General features: G+C 45.1%; 1 protein-coding gene across 2 annotated transcripts; it reads left to right on the top strand.

Moving 5' to 3' along the window:
• Positions 1 to 7,891: 7,891 nt before the first annotated feature.
• Positions 7,892 to 18,030, top strand: CHGB (chromogranin B). 2 transcript variants are annotated; one of them, XM_071805760.1, is made up of 6 exons: positions 7,892 to 8,039; positions 11,998 to 12,041; positions 12,153 to 12,215; positions 13,444 to 13,537; positions 15,392 to 17,157; positions 17,636 to 18,030. In XM_071805760.1, the coding sequence occupies exons 1-6, from the start codon at positions 7,991 to 7,993 to the stop codon at positions 17,717 to 17,719; spliced, it is 2,100 nt and encodes a 699-aa protein (XP_071661861.1). In that variant the 5' UTR covers positions 7,892 to 7,990; the 3' UTR covers positions 17,720 to 18,030. The 2 variants fall into 2 exon arrangements, with proteins under 2 accessions (XP_071661861.1, XP_065689997.1); XM_065833925.2 differs by lacking the exon at positions 12,153 to 12,215.
• Positions 18,031 to 19,718: the final 1,688 nt, after the last annotated feature.

The raw sequence follows: 19,718 nt of genomic DNA, 5'->3' as shown, positions 1-19,718 counted from the left end.
CAAACAACAACAGAAAAACTGTTCAGAAGTATGTAAGAATGGAATTTCAGTTGGAATGGCCATGGGAAAGTGAACTGGCCTGATAAAATAAGGATTTTTCTAGAAATGCTCAGATTTCAGACTGCTAGATATGTTCTGATTTCTTCTTTCAGTGACAGCATTCAAATCATAGTACACAAAATAAAGGGTCAATGAGAAATAAGAACTGATTTTCCATCTTCCGTAGAATTCATTTTAAAGTAATAAATTTTAAGAAAAAAATGAAAGTGACCTAATCCAGTTAAAGAACAAGGTTTTAATTAGGCAAATGACATGACTTAATTCGTTGGTTTTCAGTTATATTCCTCTGTTCCATAAGAAGAGTTCAGAGGAGGTTTTGCTTTTCCATTACCAAATCAAATCCACCGAAGACTCATGCAAAGGAGTATTTTTCCCCAGTTGAGATCTACATGTAGCACCTGTGGTTGGAGCTTTGCTGTGCCCGTGCTGCCCGGTTTCTTTGTACAGAGGTGGCAAAGCCAGAAGGTTTGTGACCATCCATGTTTGAAGGACCTAAATTAATGCTACTGGCAGATGGATGGAGAAGAAAGACTCAAATTAATGCTTCCCTGAGGGAAAGACAATTAAGTCAGTCAACTCATGTCCATCCTGCCAGGCAGTCACTCAGCACTTGTCCTGTCAGCTGGGCAGTACTTGCACAGCTCCAGGCTGCAGCTTGTCCCACCAAATTCATTGGGATGACAGGGAGGGAGGTGGGAATAGGGTACTGGGGCAGGTGGGTGGCCGGGCTAGGATGTGGGAGCAAGCTGGGGAGCAAAATCATTTGGTTCATGTGTCATCAATTCTGCCTCTTGCAGAATAGCTTTTCTACTCTGAAAAGCTGCGGATTTTATTTGAGAGGGTGGTTTCTTGGTTATTGCAGGGATGGAGGGAAGGTTCAGGTTGCATTTGAAACCCTGCGTTTTTGGGGAGCCAAACTCTGGGCACTGCTCCTGCAAGGAGAAGCTGTTACTGCCGCTTGGCTTGCAGAGCTGGTGTTTGGCTTTTTCCCACTGATTTCTCTCATTCGCAGCTGCTCGTTCCTGCTGACTTTGTGAATGATGGTGGCTGCTTTTCCAGAGGTCGGGGTGATTGCTCTCCCAGCCGGCACGCTGCAGTGGCGGGGAGGGTGTTTTGCAAAACATCAGGTCAGCACTGAAACACAGGTCCTCTGCTTCCCTGTCAGGGTGGTCTGAGGTCCCTGGAGTCATAACGGAGGGAGATGAGACTGGAAAAGAACTTGGGACCCGGAGGGTGGCGGTGTCCAGTGAACAGGGGGGCTCTGTGTGAGAAAGGCGACATCCCTGTCCGGCCCTGCCATGGCAATTTGCAAAGGAATCACAACTATCATATGCCTCTGGAAAATTGTCCCTCTGTCACAAATATAGGTAATTATCTTCTTACCCAGGAGGGAATGCCTGAAAACTGAGGTGTCTGCAGCAAAGCCTAAAATGACAGGCCAGGGATGTGCTCTCTGCTCCTGGCTCTCAGCTGGTATCATTTGAACGTAGTTTCTGAAGTCGGTAGAACTAGACAAATTTATACTGATGGAGTATCTACCAGGTATTTTCAGTTCCCAAGGCTGCCTTTAAACTTAAGCCTCTTAAGTCTTTTTTTATAAGCACATGGTGTTTCACACAGAGAGCCTAAAAGTCTTAAAATCGGGACGTGCAAAAGAAAAAAAAGGTTTTTCTAGTGGGAAGGGTTCTTAGCAAAAACTCCTCTTGCATTTTGCAGGTTTTATTTTCTTTCATAGGGTTGTTTTACAGCTGGGTTTTTGCTTTTAGTGCCAGTGGCGATTGAAAACATATTTGGCAATTCCCTGTGCTGTATGAGTACTGGTATCATGAAATAGCTCTAAGAACTGCTTTCAGTCTGGAATTATGTGCAAGGGCATAATGGGATTTTTCTTTGGTACATATGTTGTTCAACGTAAGAAGTTTCCTTTTAAATCATTACGATCTGTTGCAGAAATCTGTGTCTTTTTATCTTATGAAACTGAAGTTTGCCTCTGAAATTTCCATGACACTATCAACCAGAGAACAATATTGTTCTTACCAAACAGAACCCTTGCCGAGAGTCGGTGTGCTATAAATATTTAAATAAAGGAATTACTAAGTAAGCCAGACTAGCGCCCCAGTCTGTAAATATTAAATGGAACATACACAGTTGACAAAATGCAGGCAGAAACACTGAATGGGGCTGTTTCATTACCTAAATGAAATTATTTGCAATGCAAAGGCAACTGTAAAAGTAGTTTTGCTTAATGACAAGCAGCACTCAAAATACAAGGGCCTACGTCAGCGTTTTGCATGCTGGAAGAAATTTCCATCCTGTTTTACAATCTACTGCACAAGCCCCAAACTTCTTCACCAGTGAGGTTACCAGCATGCCTAATGGCGTACTTTAAAAATAAATGTTGGGGAGGTTTGGGCAGGGGTTGTTTTGCGGGGATTATTTTGGGGGGCGCTGGGGCCTGGGTGTGCAGCTCCCCCATACCCAGCTGAAGGGTGAGATGCCCCGTAGCTCTGAGGCTGCTCTCTGGGCAAATCAGGAATTTATACTGAGGTGAAAAGTGGCAGTGCAGATAAGACAAAGAGAATTGAAACTAAAAACCCCAGCAGTGCAACAGTTTTAGGCAAATTCCTACCTTCTCTTGTAGGAGGGCGGGAAACGTGCGTGTTGATTCTCATCAATGTCACCTTTCCCATGGATGCTGGACCAATGTAATTGCAAGAGCCAAGTTGCATTTAACCCTGGAGCAAGCAAGGTTGTCAAGCTCCTGTTGGGGAAGGACCTAGAAGTGTCACTGCTTTTTAGTGGTGATCACGCTGACAGTGCAGTATGGAAAAACTGCCCTTTGTTCTGTAGGCCCCGAAGTCTGGGTTTTATTTATGTATTTATTTTTGTATTGCAGCATAATCTAATTTTTTTCCCATCTGAGCTGACAGGCACTTTGGGAGGGAGGGAGGAATGACTTGAGGGGAGACATATGTGAAGATGTCTGTGTGGAAAACCTGGGATGTTGGGGAAATGGTCATTTACACTTTGTCTCTCCTCTCTTACTTACCTGTGTTTGGGGTTCCTGGTTTTTGGTTGGTTGTTTTTTTTCTGCTGCTATCTTTACATCTTCTGTAGACTGTGAATGTATTCACAGGCTCTGAAGATTTCTATCAGCTGGTATAGGACTTTTTCCAGAAGACCGTAGCAGTGTCTGTGCCTATATTTTTAAGATCCCATAACATCTATGACATGTTTTATACGCATATTTTAAACCTCTTTTCAGTCTGGCCATTTGACCTCATTCCTGTGGTACAGGTGTATCATTGAAGATGAGCTAGGAGGATCCTGCATGGCAGAGAAGAGGTTTACAAGTAAGCAAAATCTTCTTTTGTTAAAAAAAAAAAAAAAAAGAGAAAGACAATTCAAGAAGAGTCAACCTGAACTTTAGATTTTCATTGAATAAAGTCTTTGAGACTAAAGACTAAAGTCGGTTTCTAACAGTAGAAACTTAGGTACTGCCTAAGAGCATGTGGCATTAACCCCACTGTGTAAGGTACTACATAAATATAGAAAGGAAAAAAAAAGATAGTTGCCCATGCTACAGAACTTCCACATCTGTATCACATGGGGTCTCTTCACAACCCCTGTGTCTCTCAACCGGAGCTCACTTTGCTGGGTGGTTCATCGATACCATGTGACAGGCGTGTTTAACTTTCAAGGAAAAATGTCCCCAAAACATTTCAGTGGAGGCAAAACGTGCGCATTTTAGATTTAAATTGGAAGCTGGTTATTGTGTAAATACAGAATTAGGTGGGTTTGTATCTCGGTGCACTTAGGTGATTGGCATCACATGGATTCAGCATTGCTGTGAGAGTGCATTTTTAATCACTCTTGGGTTTCGGATGACAGAGAGGCTAAACCGAAACGTGCAGACTGACCACCCCTTACAAATAACAAACTGTACCAGGCCAATCCACCCTGCAGTCTGCTGCAGAGTGTGCTTAGAAGCATTTTGCTTTATCTAATAGCACTATCAATTCAGCTCAAGCAGACACTGTTCCCAATACCTCTGTCCCTGTCATTTGTCAGCTCCTCCCGTAGCTCAGCAAGCAAGCTCCATTCATCAACATCACTGCAGGTGCTTGATACAGGATAAATATAATACTCTTTGCTCAATGAGATGGAGATCTGAGTGTGGTCCTGGCTGCCACTTCTCACAGAGCCTTTGACTGGAGACGTGCAAAGATTTAGGGGCGTGTACAGACATATGCACCCCTGAAGAGTTGCCCCATCTGCCTTTCCCTGTCCGGATGCAGCGCAGGCGAGAGCGGGTGGAGCACTGGCCTCTTCCCCTTCCAGTGGATGTGTCTGATGGATTTTAACTCCTCTGAAGTCTGTTGCCATAGAACAGGGAGATGAGCTGGGCACCTGATCCTGCCTCACTTGTAGAGCTACTAAGATGATAATTGAATTCCTGGGATGTGGTTCAACTACATGTTGCTCCAGCTCTAAGCCACTGTAACAGCTGATATTAGTGACCTATGGGTATATATGTATATATATGGTAATGTATAATGGCAGCAAAGCCTAAGCATCTGTGCAAGTCCATTATCCGTTATGTTGCAACCAGCACGGCATATGCATAAACCTCTGAAAGGATTTACACTGCCATTAGTGAAGCTAGAGAGATGATGTCCCTTGAGGTGCTGGCTTTTCAGCTTTGTTTGTGTTTCTCTCCAGATCCATCCCCTTAGCACTTTCTGAATGAAACAGGCTGCAGGATTTTCATTCTGTGAAAACTAATTGGCATCCAAGAATGAAGATAATCCCTTAGCACATCTAATTAGAGGAGAGCAATCCTCATATTCTCTGAGCAGGTCTCCTCTCAATTTAGAAGGAGCTCAGACACAGAAACTCGCTTGTCATCCTTTGAAGTTCTAGCTTCTAGGATGAGCCAAATGTGATTTTTTTAAAAGCATTTGAGAGAATCCAGAAGGACAAATACTGTTTATCTGTAGAGTGATAGGTTGTCACAACATTATGAGGCGTGTATATCACTGCAACTGGAGCTCTGACACATCTGAGAAGGGAGGTTGGGGTGTGCCAATCAACTGATGGAGTGAAATATGCCACTGCCTGCTGTAATTCTGACTTAATGCAGTCACATCTCTTTCCTAACCTGGGGGTAAGCTTGTGCCAGCTGATACCTGGCTGTAAAAGTCCATGTGAAGCGACATTGTTTTGAAAATACAGGCTGACTAAATTAACTGCAGGCAAGGTGCTTGGATTGTCTGTCTGGTTTTCCAGCTCTGCCAGAAAAGTCTGTGGATGTTAGGTAGGATGGTAGGATGATTTGAAATCCTACCATTGGGTGCTGAAGATGGAATTAGATATAATCCATCCAGTTTGGTCCCGGCTCTTGTCACGGACCTCTTGGATGACCTCCTGCAGAACTTGTGCAAATCTTTCTAACCTCGATTCTGATCAAATCTGAAGGCATTAACATGTGCTCCCAGTTGACCCTGATATAACTGATGGCAAAACATGCCCCCAGAGTCCTTTAACATCTTCCCTTATCAATGGCAAATACAGGACTTACTGATCCTTCAGGATCAGCCCACACAGTGCTGAGATGAGGGAGCATTTCAGAGAAATCCTACAAGTCAAATATAAATAAATGAACCAACACAGAGAAAACAGCCAGGAAGCCCCAGTGGTTGCTGCTGCAGTGCAAGGGGTGGTTTAGCAGCCACACGAGGCAGGGATGTGGAATTGCTTAACCCCAGCTGTCTGTTCCACAGCAAGAAGGTTTTTGTAGCGGTGGTGATACCAACTATCAATGGGACTTGTGCAATACAGGTACTTAGTGCAAATTCCTCATAAATGCTCAAATAGCTGCCTATTTTTATTCAGCATCTTTGTATCACTTGCTCCTTTTGACTGTCGTATCCAAGATAAGTATAGTCAAGCAAATGCTGGAGTAGAGTGATTACACAAGGGTAACCAGAGAGTGCTATTTATAGGCCTGGGGAAGCAGAGAATGCTTAAATGGCAAATGTTTCACCTAAAATTCTTTCTTATGAGAAGCTGAGAAGGTTGAGGCCAGGCTGAATCCTCACATAGACAAGGGTGGACATGGGGGCCTTGGAGCCTGTGAATTTCTTCACAGTCTTCTGAACTGGGCTCTTGACTTCCCACAGTCAGGGCTGGTGATTTCCAAAGAAGCATCTGCCTGTGGAGATGTGGCTTGTATAGGCAGTACAGGAACAGCGGGAGGCTGAGGAAACAGAGAAGATGTTGCAGGGTTGCTTTGCTTTTCCTGGTGGCCAGGTAACTGGGTTCTGTTATTTTGCAGGAACTGTAATCTGAATGAAAGGTGAACGAGGTATCTGGCTTTGCCTCCTGGAAGTTAAAGGCCATTTCCTGAAACAAGCTGCCAACGGAACTGAAGTTCCTGGCTTCCTTTGCACACAGATGAAGCTGCATGTGAATTTTACTGATGTGTTGTGTCCTTGGGTCCTCGTGTCCTGTTTTCTATGTTTAAAGCATGTATGGTTATAGCAGCCTGTCGCTGTTAATACACAAATCAATATGCAGAACGATAATAGAGTTAACTGCCGTTTTGATGTATAGAAACACAGAACCATAGACTGTTTTGAGTTGGAAGGAACCCTCAAAGCTCATCTAGTGCAACCCTTTCCATGAGCAGGGACATCTTCACCCAGATCAGGTTGCTCAGAGCCCCATCCAGCCTGGCCTTTAATGTCCCCACGAATGGGGCATCTATCACCTCGCTGGGCAACCTGGGCCAGTGTTTCACCACCCTCAGTGTAAAAAATAGATCCACTGTCCTCCATGAACAGCAGCAATTAGAAGGCCAACTGCTTAGCTGAAGAATACACATGATTTGCAAATGGCCCTCTAAGAGTTAATGGAAGGAAAAGCCAAACAAGTCCTAGTCTTACAGTGTCTTTGCCTGTCTCTGAAGAGAACTGGGAGGAGTGTTCAGACTCGCTCTGTGGTGAGCTCATCACAGCTTGTCATTTGTGTTTTCCAGCCCATCAAGGACTAATCGGGACAGTGGGAGCTGTATAAGAAAATTATGTAAAACTTGATCTCTGTAGGTCTGCTGTGGTTCCCCAGAGCATCATCACAGTAAATAGGAGGTTTGCCTGTGGAGATGGATGCTGAGCAGTGATTTCTCCGGTAAAGCTCTTGAGGAATGCTGCGTGTCATTCACTCACCAGATATAAGTACAGGGATCACTTCTCTGTCATTGTCTAGTTCTGGGTTTGCTGTGTGCGGGGTGGGTGTGCAATGACATGAGCGGAAAGGACAGAAACCTTGCAGGGAAAAAAAATAATAAAAAAAAGCCTGCTGCAGCACCTGAAGAGGCTTTAATGGGAAATGGACGTGGAAACACAGCAGTGATCTCTTATGAAAGCTGTTCCAAAGGGATGGGTTACCGCACCTACTCCCTGTGATGGTGGGAAAGATGTGAAGGTGACACCGCAGCCTCGGGGCTGGGGGAAGGGGCAGGGAGACCCCGCTTCTCTCCTTTTCTGAAGGGAGGGCGGGGCTGGGGGGGTATAAAGTGGTATTGGGGCTATTCAGTGGGGGCAGGAAGAAGAGAGATGCGGTAGTTGCAAAGGAAGGGAAGATGAGCTCGGCTTTCCCAACCTGGTAGAAACTTCCCCGGCTCTGGCGAGCCGCGGGGGCAGGGAAGGCGGAGGGGAGCAGACCAGGGGGGTCCCGCGGCTGCGGGTGGCGCCGCTGTGGGGGAGAGGGCGAGGACAAGGCGGGGGGAGGGGGCGGCGGCTGCACCGCCCCCGGGGGCTCGCAGTGACGCAGGTTCCCGGCGGGGCCCCCCGCCCGTCTCCTCCGCCCCCGCTCCCCCCTTTAAATAGCGGCGAGCCGCCGAAGCGCGCCGAGCGGAGCGGAGCGGAGCATGGGGCTGCGGGCGCTGCTCGGGCTCCTGGCGGCCGCCGCCCTGGCAGGTGAGCGGGTTGGAGGGCGCGCACCCCCACCCGAGGGAGAGGCGAATGAAAAGCCCCACCGGGCGCGGGGTGGTTGGAAGGGGTTTTGCCTCTGAAGAGAGGTGACGCCATGGGTGGGTGTATGACGTCATGCCCGGCCCGCCCTGCGTCACCTCGGGTCGCCCCTCCGGCCGCAGCGGTGAGAGGCTGGGAGGGGGGCGGGGGGCTGCCCGGAGCTGCGCCCCGGCTGCGGCCGGGCGAGGGGCCACCGGCCGGGCCCCGTCGCTGTGCTGGGGCTCGTCGGCTGCTCTTCAGTTATTATGTATTAACTACTCTTCGGTTATTACCCTCCCCCAGTGCAGTTTCTTTCCACAAAGGCTTCTCAGTGTGATATTATTTGTGCTATGTTTTTGCTATCTAGTTCTTGATACCAGAGAGATGATTGTAAAATATTGGGTCTGCAACTTTAACGAACAGAAAATGTTTTCGACATGTGGTATTAAATATTAAAGCCAAACTGAGAAATTAAGATTATGCACAACAGGGTGAGGTGAGATCATGGCTTTATAGCTTTTTATGCATACTGTATTATTTCTTGAAAGATTTGGTGTCATTCTGGGTTGAGTAATTCAGCTTTAGGTATATTAGAGGTCTCCACGTGGAAGTGCATCTGGGACGTGCACAGAAACTCTATAACGAAGTCTACTCACCTCACATGTCTTCATTGTAGTCAAAGGGGTGGGTGGAAGATGGGAGGAGAGACCCCAACCCAGATAAGCTCACCAGACTTACTCTGCAGACCCTGTGGGGATTTCTTAGCAGAAGTTTTTTCCTGTTTTTTATGCCATCAAACAGGTCAGGTACCTTTTCACATCCTTTTTGGCTGTCTTGCTTTGAAATGCCAGCTAGAATCAACTAAGGAGTTTGTTTGGGGCTGGGAATCAGTGAAACACTAGCTTCAAGAACTTTCTAGTGCTCCTTCTGCGAATCAATACGCCAAAGTTTCTGTGATCTTTCCTAGGAAAGGTTTTTGCTGACATTTTGATGAGTGCACTGCACTGAGTCATTGGCATTAATGAAACAAAGCCATGGGGGGATTTCATCAGGGACCGACCAGAAGATCTGTTCCGATCTCAGAGATGCAAGCAAAAGTCATGTGAATTTATCCAGCATTTCTCAACCTTTTTCACGAGCTTCATCAGCTCTCAGCACTTCTGTAAATCAGATAATCTGATGGTAACTGCCTGCGTAGATTTGCTTCAGGAGAGGAAAGCAGACCCAAGGTGTTGCTTTACTTTGTGGGTCTGTGGTCTATTTTTTCTGCATGGGCAGGGAATGGGTGCGTGCTCTGACCTTGTTTCTGCTGTGGAACCCTGTAGTTGTGCCATCTGCTGTGGCCCCACAAGCCCCGTGGGTGGGTGCCCTGCAGTCCAACGCGATGGGGCATTGGGTTCACCCCTCCAGAACACACGTGGAGAGGAAGGCAGAGGTGTTGGCCGGCATCTCCAGCTGGCAGGTGGCCCTGAGGGAGCTCTTGCCAGCAGGCACAGGCTGGCCCTGCCAGCACCATTGTAAAGTGGGGCATGCTGGCTCCCCACAGGCTTCCCATCTTGGCTCTGGCAAAGCAGATGCCTCAATATGTTATTTCAGGCTCTGCAGTGGATTGAATATTCCTTTTGTTCCTCTGGGCAGGTTAATATGATGTGTCCAATACCATTTGCTTCTTCTGACATTGTTATGATAGCCTAATGCTTCCTCTTTTTCTCTGTATGTCAGCTTTCATCATTAACGAAGCACTTCCTTAATGGTCCTTAATCTCTCTGTAAATCTCCTTGGAGAGCCAGGAGCTTTGGAATGACAGGGCAAAGGCGGTCAGTACAACCTGACTTTGTATTTCCTCACCAGCAACATAGCGCTCGAGAAGCAGACTGAAGCTGGCACCTCTAATAGCAAAAGACATTCAGAAGTTTGTTCTGTGCTTTGTTACATCAGCTGGGTGTAACTCGCAGGAGATGTACTGTGGCAATATCACTAAAAGGACAAAATCAGATGTTTGCCTCTGGGCTGGGGGACCAGAGGAACCTCATCAAGAAGAGCCAGCGAAGCAGGTTGTCACCTCTGCTTATGTGTAAGTGGTGATTTTGACCTGCTCATGCCCTAAGAGCAGTGTCTCCAACCCCTGTGGGACTGGAGAACGCCCTTTTAGTGGATAACGCTTTTTTTAGTAGAAGAAACTTCGCTGCCAGTCTCCTGCCCCTGCACATCCATACATCCTTACCCTCCGTGCTCTGGTGGAGGATGCAGGCAGGTTAGACTGCAGCGACATCAACGCTGTGCAGTGTGGTAGTTATTTGCATACTAGGTTAGTAAATAAAGAAAACTGAAGCCTGGCTCAGTCAGCACTGAATGCAGAAGATGGGGGCGTGAGTTGGCTGTGTATAGCACCATCTCCCCCGTACACCACCTGGCGCTCTGGGGAAATGATGGGATAGGGATGTGGTGCTATGTTAGGGGAATCCCTTCTGTGCTATCCCTGTGTGGGTTCCCTTCTCTGATCACAGTTGTATGTGCAGAGAGGAGACGGGCTGGAGAAACACATTCCTACATATATGTTTGGGGAAGCAAAAATAGAGGACAGTAGAAATATCGAGAGTATTATTGTATTGCGTTCAGTTATTACACACAAAGCCACCGATGAAGGAGATGTCTGCTTCCTCTGCAGACACAGAAAAGAAAGGTCTTGCTGCTTCCAAAAGCACAAGGCTGTGTGCTCCAGTCCACTTTGAAGGGAACTTCCTTGAGGCAGTGTTAGTTTTCCTGATGCTGTAAGGTAAACTGACCCCTTCATCTCCATCATCAGCTCTATGTTCATCTGTTCCAGAAGATCTCTTGCTGTCCCAACTGAGCAGCATTGCAGGGAGGGTGGTAGGTGTATGTGAGGCTGTCCTGACTTGTATAAGGACTTCAGAACTGCACACTGCAAGCTGTACGTTTCTGTACTGTGATTATTTACCATGCAGTAAGGCTGTGAAGCTGTGATACAATAAACCTTGCTTCTATATGCCTGTGTGTGGCTGGCAGACTTGCTTGACCTCATTTCTGCAAATCTCAAGGTGGATGACAACATAATTTATTAATATGCACAGCAGACAAACTCATTAACCAACTGGAGACCTATTGCAGAATAAAGCAGCATGGTGGATTCATTTGCAACAGCTTCTTTCCAGGAGTAAATACCTTGGACCGGGTGCAGTAGATCTGGTGGAAGGTGGTGTTACTTACCCCACGGGTCCTCAGGACAGACAGAGACAGGTTGTGCCACTTCCTTCCAGAGTTGTTTTCCACTGGGATTTGATTTTTCTTTTACTTATTTATTGGAGTGATAATGGACCACTCAGTGAATGGAGATTTTCCTGTCCCTTCTGCCTCCGTCCTTCCCTTCAGGACCTGCCTCCTATACAAATGAGATAGGATCTCTCCAGTAGGACTGGGACAGTGGTTGCTTTAAAGCCTTGAAGAATGGTCTCCTGTTGGGGAGGGGGTCCATCCAGAGCCCCTTGCAGAAGCCAAAAGATTCTTGGGGTGCAAACAATCCTTGCTTGTTTCCTGTTTGTTGTTTAATTTGTGTGGGGTTTTTTGTTTTGGTTTGGTTTATTTTTACCACCAAACAGGTACAACTACATAAAGATCTGACTTGCAATAAAGTTTCCATCTTGGAATTTAAGCATTGCTTTCTGATTTTGGATGTGTTTTCTTCTTGTGTTGAAAATGTCAACATGCCTCTTCTCTCATGCTAGGTTGCAACTTTACATTGCTTTTCCATCTTGAATAAAAAAAGATGTAATGCAAAATGTGTGTGGTTTACTGACCTGCCAACCCAGAACTCAAGCCATCTTATCAGCCCAGTTTGACTGAGGGTTCCTGTTGCTGATGCTTGTTGCCAGGTTAATGAGTCTGTAATAACTGGTTTTTCTTTTAGGTGTCAGCGCAGTTCCAGTGGAAATAGACCATGTTGAAGAAATGGTGAGTAGATGTATATCGAAGCAAATATCAGAAAATATCAGTCACATGCTCTCCATATTATGTCTTTACACTCTCAGGGTAATGTATTGGGTGTTTTTTTTTTTTCCTAAGGGCAAACTCTTAAGAGATCCATATCAGTCACATGGAACTGAGAGTCCCGTTCGTTGTCGGAAGGTACCTGCATGCACTTTGGTGCATTTGATGAAAATGGAAGCTGGCTGCTTGTGCCAGTGTGGTACTTATTAAACTCTGCTTTATAGCTGTCTGAAAAATTATCTGAAGTATTATTTGATAGTACGTGTTGTTGGAGTCTAAAAAGTGAGACGGCAAATTTGAAAATGGATTAAATACCTGCAGTTGCTATGTAATGGACTCTCTAATGCAGTACTCTCGTCTCCTACTTTGGAAAGAGATTCTTAACCTGTTTGATTAAATAAATGTCAATAGCCGCTCTCAGCACCTCTAAGCTGACATCAGACCATCTTCACTGGTCGATAGTGTGATCATTTAGATTAATGAACATCTAGTAATAACTAAAAACAGTTGAAAGACAAATGGCCATATGAATATTTCATTGTCTCCTCCCGTCCAGCCACCCACATCATCAGGTGTACGAGAGTCTCAGGGTGACGGAGTGCTCACCCACAACCAACAACTTCAGCACCTGAAGATCCTTTTGCATGAGTTTGTACTGAAGTCCTGCTTCGGGCGATTAGGGCTAGAGGGGGTTGTGTGACTTTCCTAAATCCCTTGATTTACAGTGCTTCCAGAAGACTGTCCTGAATATTAAGTGCTAAAAGAGGCAGAGCTTACAGCACACACGTATGAAAAAGCATGGAGCCTGTCATTTACAGAAGTGGTTTTGGTTCATTGGAGATCCAAGCAATACTTGTAGTAACACCTTTGTAGAACCCTCATTTGGGCAGATATAGAGTTTGATCCTTACCTTTTGAACATAGAATCATAGGATTATTTAGACTGGAAAGGACCTTTAAGATGATTGACTTGCTGTTAACCTAAGACTGCCAAGTCCGCCTCTAAACCGTTGTGTTGTTTTGTTTGTTTGTTTGTTTTGTAGGATGCTGTTACCATATGTTGTTTGACTCTCCTTTGTACTGACAAGGGTATTTAATATTTAAAAATGTGCAAAAGGAGCCTGTTAACTATGCAAACAAAAGGGGAGATAAAGAGCTAATGACTATTTTCTCTTACTGGCATGGGAGTGAGGAGCGAAGCACTTGTTGCCCAAATGCACAGGAAGTTGTGGTAGAGCTGGGGGTTACTCAAAACTCAAATATTAGCCTGAACTCTAATCCTAAACTACCCTTCTTCACTAACTGAGTCAGAGGTAGGATTTTCATTTTTGCTGTGAGAGTTTTTTCTGCTATTTTGTTTCTTCTAGGTAACACGGTGCATAGTGGAAGTTCTGTCTAATGCTCTATCTAAGCCAAATGCACCACCGATTAATCCCGAATGCAAAGAAATCCTGAAGAAGAGTAAGTACAACATTATCTGAACTTGTGAAAGGAATTTGGTAGATGGATCATCTCTTGTTGGAGCTGGTAAACTGTTATTTCAGCCCCTGTGAATCTGGTGCTTCCACATTTCAGTGCCAGAATTCATATTTCACAGAATCACAGAATGGCTGGGGTTGGAGTGGACCTCTGGAGATCATCTAGTGCCTCCCACCTGCTAAAGCAGGTTCATCCAGAGCAGATCACACAGGAATGTGTCCAGGTGGGTTTGAATGTCTCCAGAGAAGGAGACTCCACAGCCTCTCTGGGCAGCCTGTTTCAGGGCTCTGGCACCCTCACAGTAAAGAAGTTTCTCCTCATGTTTCCATGGAACCTCTTATGCTTCAGTCAATACCCATTGCCCCTCATGCTATCGTTGGGTACCACTGAAAAGAGTCTGGTCCCATCCTCTTGACACCCACCCTTGAGATATTTATAAGCATAAATAAGACTCCTCTTAGCCTTTTGTTCTCCAGGCTGAACAGACCCAGCTCTCTGTCTTTCCTCATAAGAAAGATGATCCAGACCCCTCATCATCTCTGTAGCCCTCTGCTGGTCTCTCTCTAGGAGTTCCTTGTCCTTCTTAAACTGGGCCACAGTACTGTAGATGGGGCCTCACCAGGGCAGAGTAGAGAGGGAGGATAAATAACCTCCCTGGACCTGCTGGTCACACTTCCTAGCACACCCCAGGTACCATTGGCCATCTTGGCCACAAGGGCATATTGCTGGCTCATGGTCAGCCTGTTGTTGACGCTGTGTCAAACTGCAGAATGCATCTTTCTTCTCTGTGCAGTTATATTTATCTAATTAGAGAACAATAAAAAGGCTCTTGAACTTACCTGCCAGCAAGAAGTAATAATGAAACCAATCTGTCTCCTGCTCGTTTATAGAGGAATAATGCACAGTCCTAATACAGTTCTCAGAAGAGGGTGGTTTTGGGTTTGGGAATACATGTATCTAACTCAGCCTCAAATTTCTAGGAGATGCCATCAGGCATCACACTTGGTGTTAATTTCAGAGAAAAAGTATATATTTACTATGTTTTGGAAAATTAAACCCAACAACCTATTTGCTGGAAAGAGAGGGTAAGGACTATATTTTTTCCATTACACAGGTATTCTCCAAGAATATGACATGAGAGGCTTTTCAGAAATAATAGCTATTTTTAAACCTGTGCAGCTATTTTATGAAAACTTTTAGGAATTGTGATCTATTTCTGATGTTACTCAGACACAAGTGAAGCAGAAATATCTTCATAGAAATATACTGTTACCGTTGTGATCAGAGTCAGACTTTCATTTAGCATTTTGGAAATAGTGACAGGAGCATGATTTGATTAAATATAAATCTTGCAAAGTAACAGATTTCTTTTTTTTCCAGTCAATTTAGGACTTTTAAAATCTGATTCAAGCCCTGGATATTTTCAAATAGATGAAATAAATGGTTGTCTTTATTGTGAATAAGTGTAAGTAATGGGTAAGGCCTGACATTCAAAGAACTGAACACAACTCCAGATCTCATTGATTTTTTTAATGGGAATGAGAGTGAATTTATTTTAATACTACAATCACAGACAAAGAAAAAAGCCAAAGAGGAAAATTTATTCTGAAAATTTCAATGGAACTTTAAAAATGCCTAATTAAAAAAAAAAAAAGTTAATGTTTTTCTAGGCAAACACGCAAAACATTAGAAAATAACAGATTTTAAAAGCAGAATTCAAAACTGAATTCTGTCCAAATCTTCTTGCTACTTTGGGAAGCCAGTTATGTATTTAAACTGAAATAACACTTTAGTGGACAGCTGGATTACTTCATTATGCTGCTTTTCTTATTGTAGGTGGCAGAAATGACAGAGAGAGAAGCGAAAACAGCCAGCCTGAAATGAGGCATTTGAAAAACCCAGTAGAAATGGAAAAACATCATAGCGGGAGCGTGGAGAAAGAACAAAGTCAGGCAGAAGAAGAATCTAAAACGTACGTGAAAGGAAGTGATGAGGAGAAACTTGCTCATGAAGAAGGTAAAAGCAAGGAAGAAGAGGATGGGCACCACACACCTGTTCAAGAAGAGAGACTTCATACAGAAGAAAAGAAACACTATCAGGAAGTCAGAAGAGAGGAGGAAAAGAGCTACCACAGTGAGGAAGAAAGCAAAGAGAGTGAGCGTCATGATGAAGAGGTAGAGCATGCTGTTCTCAACAAGAAGTCCCACTCTGGAGGTGCGAGCACAGAGGAGTTCCCTGATGGGAATGACCAGCACCCCATGGGCCGCTGGCATTCAGAGGAGGGAATGCAGAGCCCTTACAAGAGAGTTCAGGGAGGTGAAGAGGGAGAGGCAGAGGAAGAAAGAAGTGAAAAATACCATCACGAGTCTCAGGAACATGATTTCTCCCGTCAGCAAGAGCATGAAGAATCTGATGAGAGTGAAGAAACAGAGGAGGAGAAGCAACCCTACAAACCCAAACACTATCATGGGAAGCATAGAATGGGTGACTCCTCAGAAGAGAAGAGGGGCCTTGGTGGGGAGAAACAGGAACTAGCTGAGGAATCGGACACAGAGGAGACCCATCTCTGGGATAGAAGGAACCACCATCAGGAACGTCATGAAGAGTCTGAGCAGCAGCGTGAGGAGAAGAGTGGTTATCGTGGGAGGCATGGGTCTGAAGAGGTGGAGGAGAAGAGGCATGCAGACCGGGGAAGCGAGGCGTACAGAGAAAGGTGGCAGCAGGATGAGGAGAGCAGCGAAGACAACAAGAGGCATCACCACAGTGAAGAAAGTAATGAGAAATGGCGTGTGGAGAGGAGACACCATGATGGATCACATGAAGCAAAGAGGCACCATTCTGAGGGAAGGGCATATCTTGGAGACAGAAGTGAGGAAGAGCTGGACAGGTTTCTCAGCAAGGAGAAGCAGTACCGTGCTGGAGGGAAGTACCGCTTGTGGGATGATGAGGATGAAGGGCTGGAGAAAGCATACACTCGAGGGCGCAGCGGGCAGGCCAGGAGACACTACAGCACTGAGGACAGTGTGGAGCAGCAGCGCTACCCTGGCAACAGTGAAGAGGAGGAGGAGGAGGTAGAAAGGAAGCATCACAGCAGTGATCAGATGGAAAATGAAGAGGAGGCTATGGAGGAGGGAAGATACGCGGAGAGGGAAGAGTACAGAAGCCATCTCCCTGCTGAGAATGAGAAGAGAACCCCAGCGTCCTACAGCTCTTTCTACCCGCTCCTGTGGTGGAAAAGCCAGCGCTTTGAGAAAAGGGACAGCGCAGGAGAGCAGCTTCTGGACAGCAAAGAGGGAGGAAGGCCCACCCTGAATGAGAAGAGTCTCTTCCCTGAATATAATGACTATGACTGGTGGAAGAAGAAGCGAATCCTGAATGCTCTGAACCAGGGACGCACTGAGAAGAGGAATCTTGGCAAAATGAACAGATATGATATGAAAAGGCAATCCAACAAGATGGATCAACTAGCACAACTTCTGAATTACAGGAAGAAATCGGCTGAGTTCCCGGAGTTGTACAATTCTGGAGAAGACGTGAAAAAGCATCACGTAATCAGGAATGACAGAGGAAGTCTGAGCCAGAGGCCTCTGACAGAAGAGGAGGTAAGTGTACAGGTGTTTCTCGGAAAGCTGGGGGAAGCTGACTTGTGTGTTTCTAAATCCATTCCCAGGGCAGCTGGTGAACCGTGCATGGAAAAACACAAACAAGGTTAAGTCACATTGAGAGCCACATCTTCAGTGCGTGCTGCTGGGGTGGCAGCTGCGGGATAGCAGGAGGTCACTGATATATAATGGTGGTTTGAAGAAGAAAAAAAATCAAGCTGTTGTTAGAGCCAGCTCTCAGAATGAGTATTTGATACTTTCCCCAGCCCTAACTCAGTTAAAAGCAGGAAATTGCACAAATCTCCCAAGTCTGTACTGCAGTGCTATTGACAACCTCCACCCCAGCAAGCTGCCCAGGGACAAGTAAGTAGCAGGAGATGTTTGCCTCAGAAACTGGCTGTGTTTCTCACTGCCATGGAACAAACCATTTGCCAATATGTTATTGTTTCATGTAGAGTGCTGGTTTATGTTTTCACAGGAAAAAGAACTGGAAAACCTGGCAGCTATGGATTTGGAGCTACAGAAGATAGCTGAAAAGTTTAATGAGAACAGGAGAGGCTGAAGATGATCTGCTTTGGTGTTTCAAAGCTTGATGTAGCTGTTCTCACAATACCTGTATTTTGTGGTGAATTTACTGCCACTGGATTGTTGTTTGGAAATACTATTTACTGTCCACTATAGTGTAGTGATTTATATAGCTGAAAATGTCTTTAATTTGCTACTATGCTATCTGAATAGCATGAATTTTAGTAATACAACCTTTCATGCAAAGCAGATATTTTTAATATGCTTGTGAAAGTAATTGTGGTAGTGTTCTTCAGAAATATATTTGTCTGAGTTTGAAATAATAAAAACCATTGATCTTGGACCAAACTTTCTCCTTGCTTATTTGATTGGTTGTGTTATAGACACAATGGGATAGATAAAATGTTGACTTGTGGTTCACCAATATTTTTTTAAAAGTTAAAAGGAGCCTATATATGCCTTGTATTTCACAGTTGGCAAGAGCACAAGAAGTAAGAAGGAATGCTGATTGGTTTGCTCCAGTAAGTCAGAAACATCCCATGAATTATTTAGCTCTGGAAACTAGTCATTAAAGCAGCAAAGAGGTTGCAACACCAGATGGATGCTTGTTAATTTGAGAAGCACGTGGTGCTTCCAAATCAATGCAGTACATCCTGGATGGGTTCTGCTGCTTACTCAAGACTAAGCAGTCCCATTAATGTAATCACCCACTGTTCTTTGTGCCTCCTGCAGACAGTAGTTGTGGTGAGCAGTGTCAGAGCCCCTGTGCTGTGCTGGAGCGTGGCTGATGCTGCATGAGGCGAGTTCCTCAGCAGCCAGTGAGCTGGGGGAAGGCTGGGGTCTCTGTAATAAACTGGATAATGTCTTGTGGAGAATGAGCGAGTAGTGTGCTGAAGGAGCCATTTCAAGGCTCCGTGGAGCCATGACAACTATGATGCCGTAAAATAAATCATTCCATAATTAGTTTAAATTACTCCAGATATCTGGGGTTTTATTTAACTTATCCAAATGTGATTTTTTTTTTTTTTTACATTCTTTCTGCTGTGACAATGTTTTCAATTGCTTGTGTGACACCACACACAGGAGAGAGAGGTGCTATACAAAGAATTCAGGTGAGTCACATTATCAGTAAATGTACAATATCTATCATCCCAGCTTAACCCATTTAATCCACCTGCTCATTAAAACACTTACTCTCTAATTAACTGTAAGCCAATATGAAGTGAAAGTACTTGGTGAGATACTGATCCTTGAACTATGCGAGCATGTCTGAGGGAGTTTGGTAACACCACTTGAGCGTAACACCACATCATGTTTGGTCGAAATATATTAAATGCTGGGTCAGAGAAGTAGGCAGAATTTTGACTTTGGTGGGACTGTGGTTTCACCAGACTTTTCCAGCAATCGTAAGGAAGTAACCTGAAGTGTGCTGGGTCCGCTGATGTAGGGTTAATTTTCACAGGCAGCTGGCGGGATGACACAGCCAGGGCAACTGACCCAAAACTAGCCAAAGGGGTATTTGATATCATATGAGGTCATGCTCAGTTATAAAAGGAGGGCTGGCTGGGGGGACTGTCTCTTGATATTCAGAGTGAGGCAGCTGGGTATGTTCTGGTTTGGAGCTATTGTGTTTTGGATGCGAGCTGCTGTGAGGGGCAGGGAGAGGGTTTGGCAGAGGCTGCAGTTGGGAATCCACTTGCTGCTTCAGAGGAGATGAGCTGCAGTGTTGTGATTGCCGCGTGGTGAGAAATTGCACTGTGCATCCATAACTTTGTATATTCTTTCATTGTTATTTGTGGGGTTTTTTTTGTTTCAGTTTTCTTTTTCCCTGTTCTGGTTAACTGTTGTTATCCCAACCCACAAGTTTTGCCTTGTTTCCTGGTTCTCCAACCCATCCCACCAGGGCAGGCGAGGGGCAGTTGGGCAGCGTGTGGTTTTAGTTGCCAGCTCAGCGGGGAGCTGGGACATCCAGCTGTAGAAATAATTTACTTTTTTTTTTGCATCTACGAATTCTGAGACTCTCTCCCTTTTAAAAT

This window comes from Patagioenas fasciata, chromosome 3 (genome assembly GCF_037038585.1).
Source record: "Patagioenas fasciata isolate bPatFas1 chromosome 3, bPatFas1.hap1, whole genome shotgun sequence".
NCBI lineage: Eukaryota > Metazoa > Chordata > Aves > Columbiformes > Columbidae > Patagioenas > Patagioenas fasciata.
This window is presented reverse-complemented; position numbering and strand designations above follow the sequence as displayed.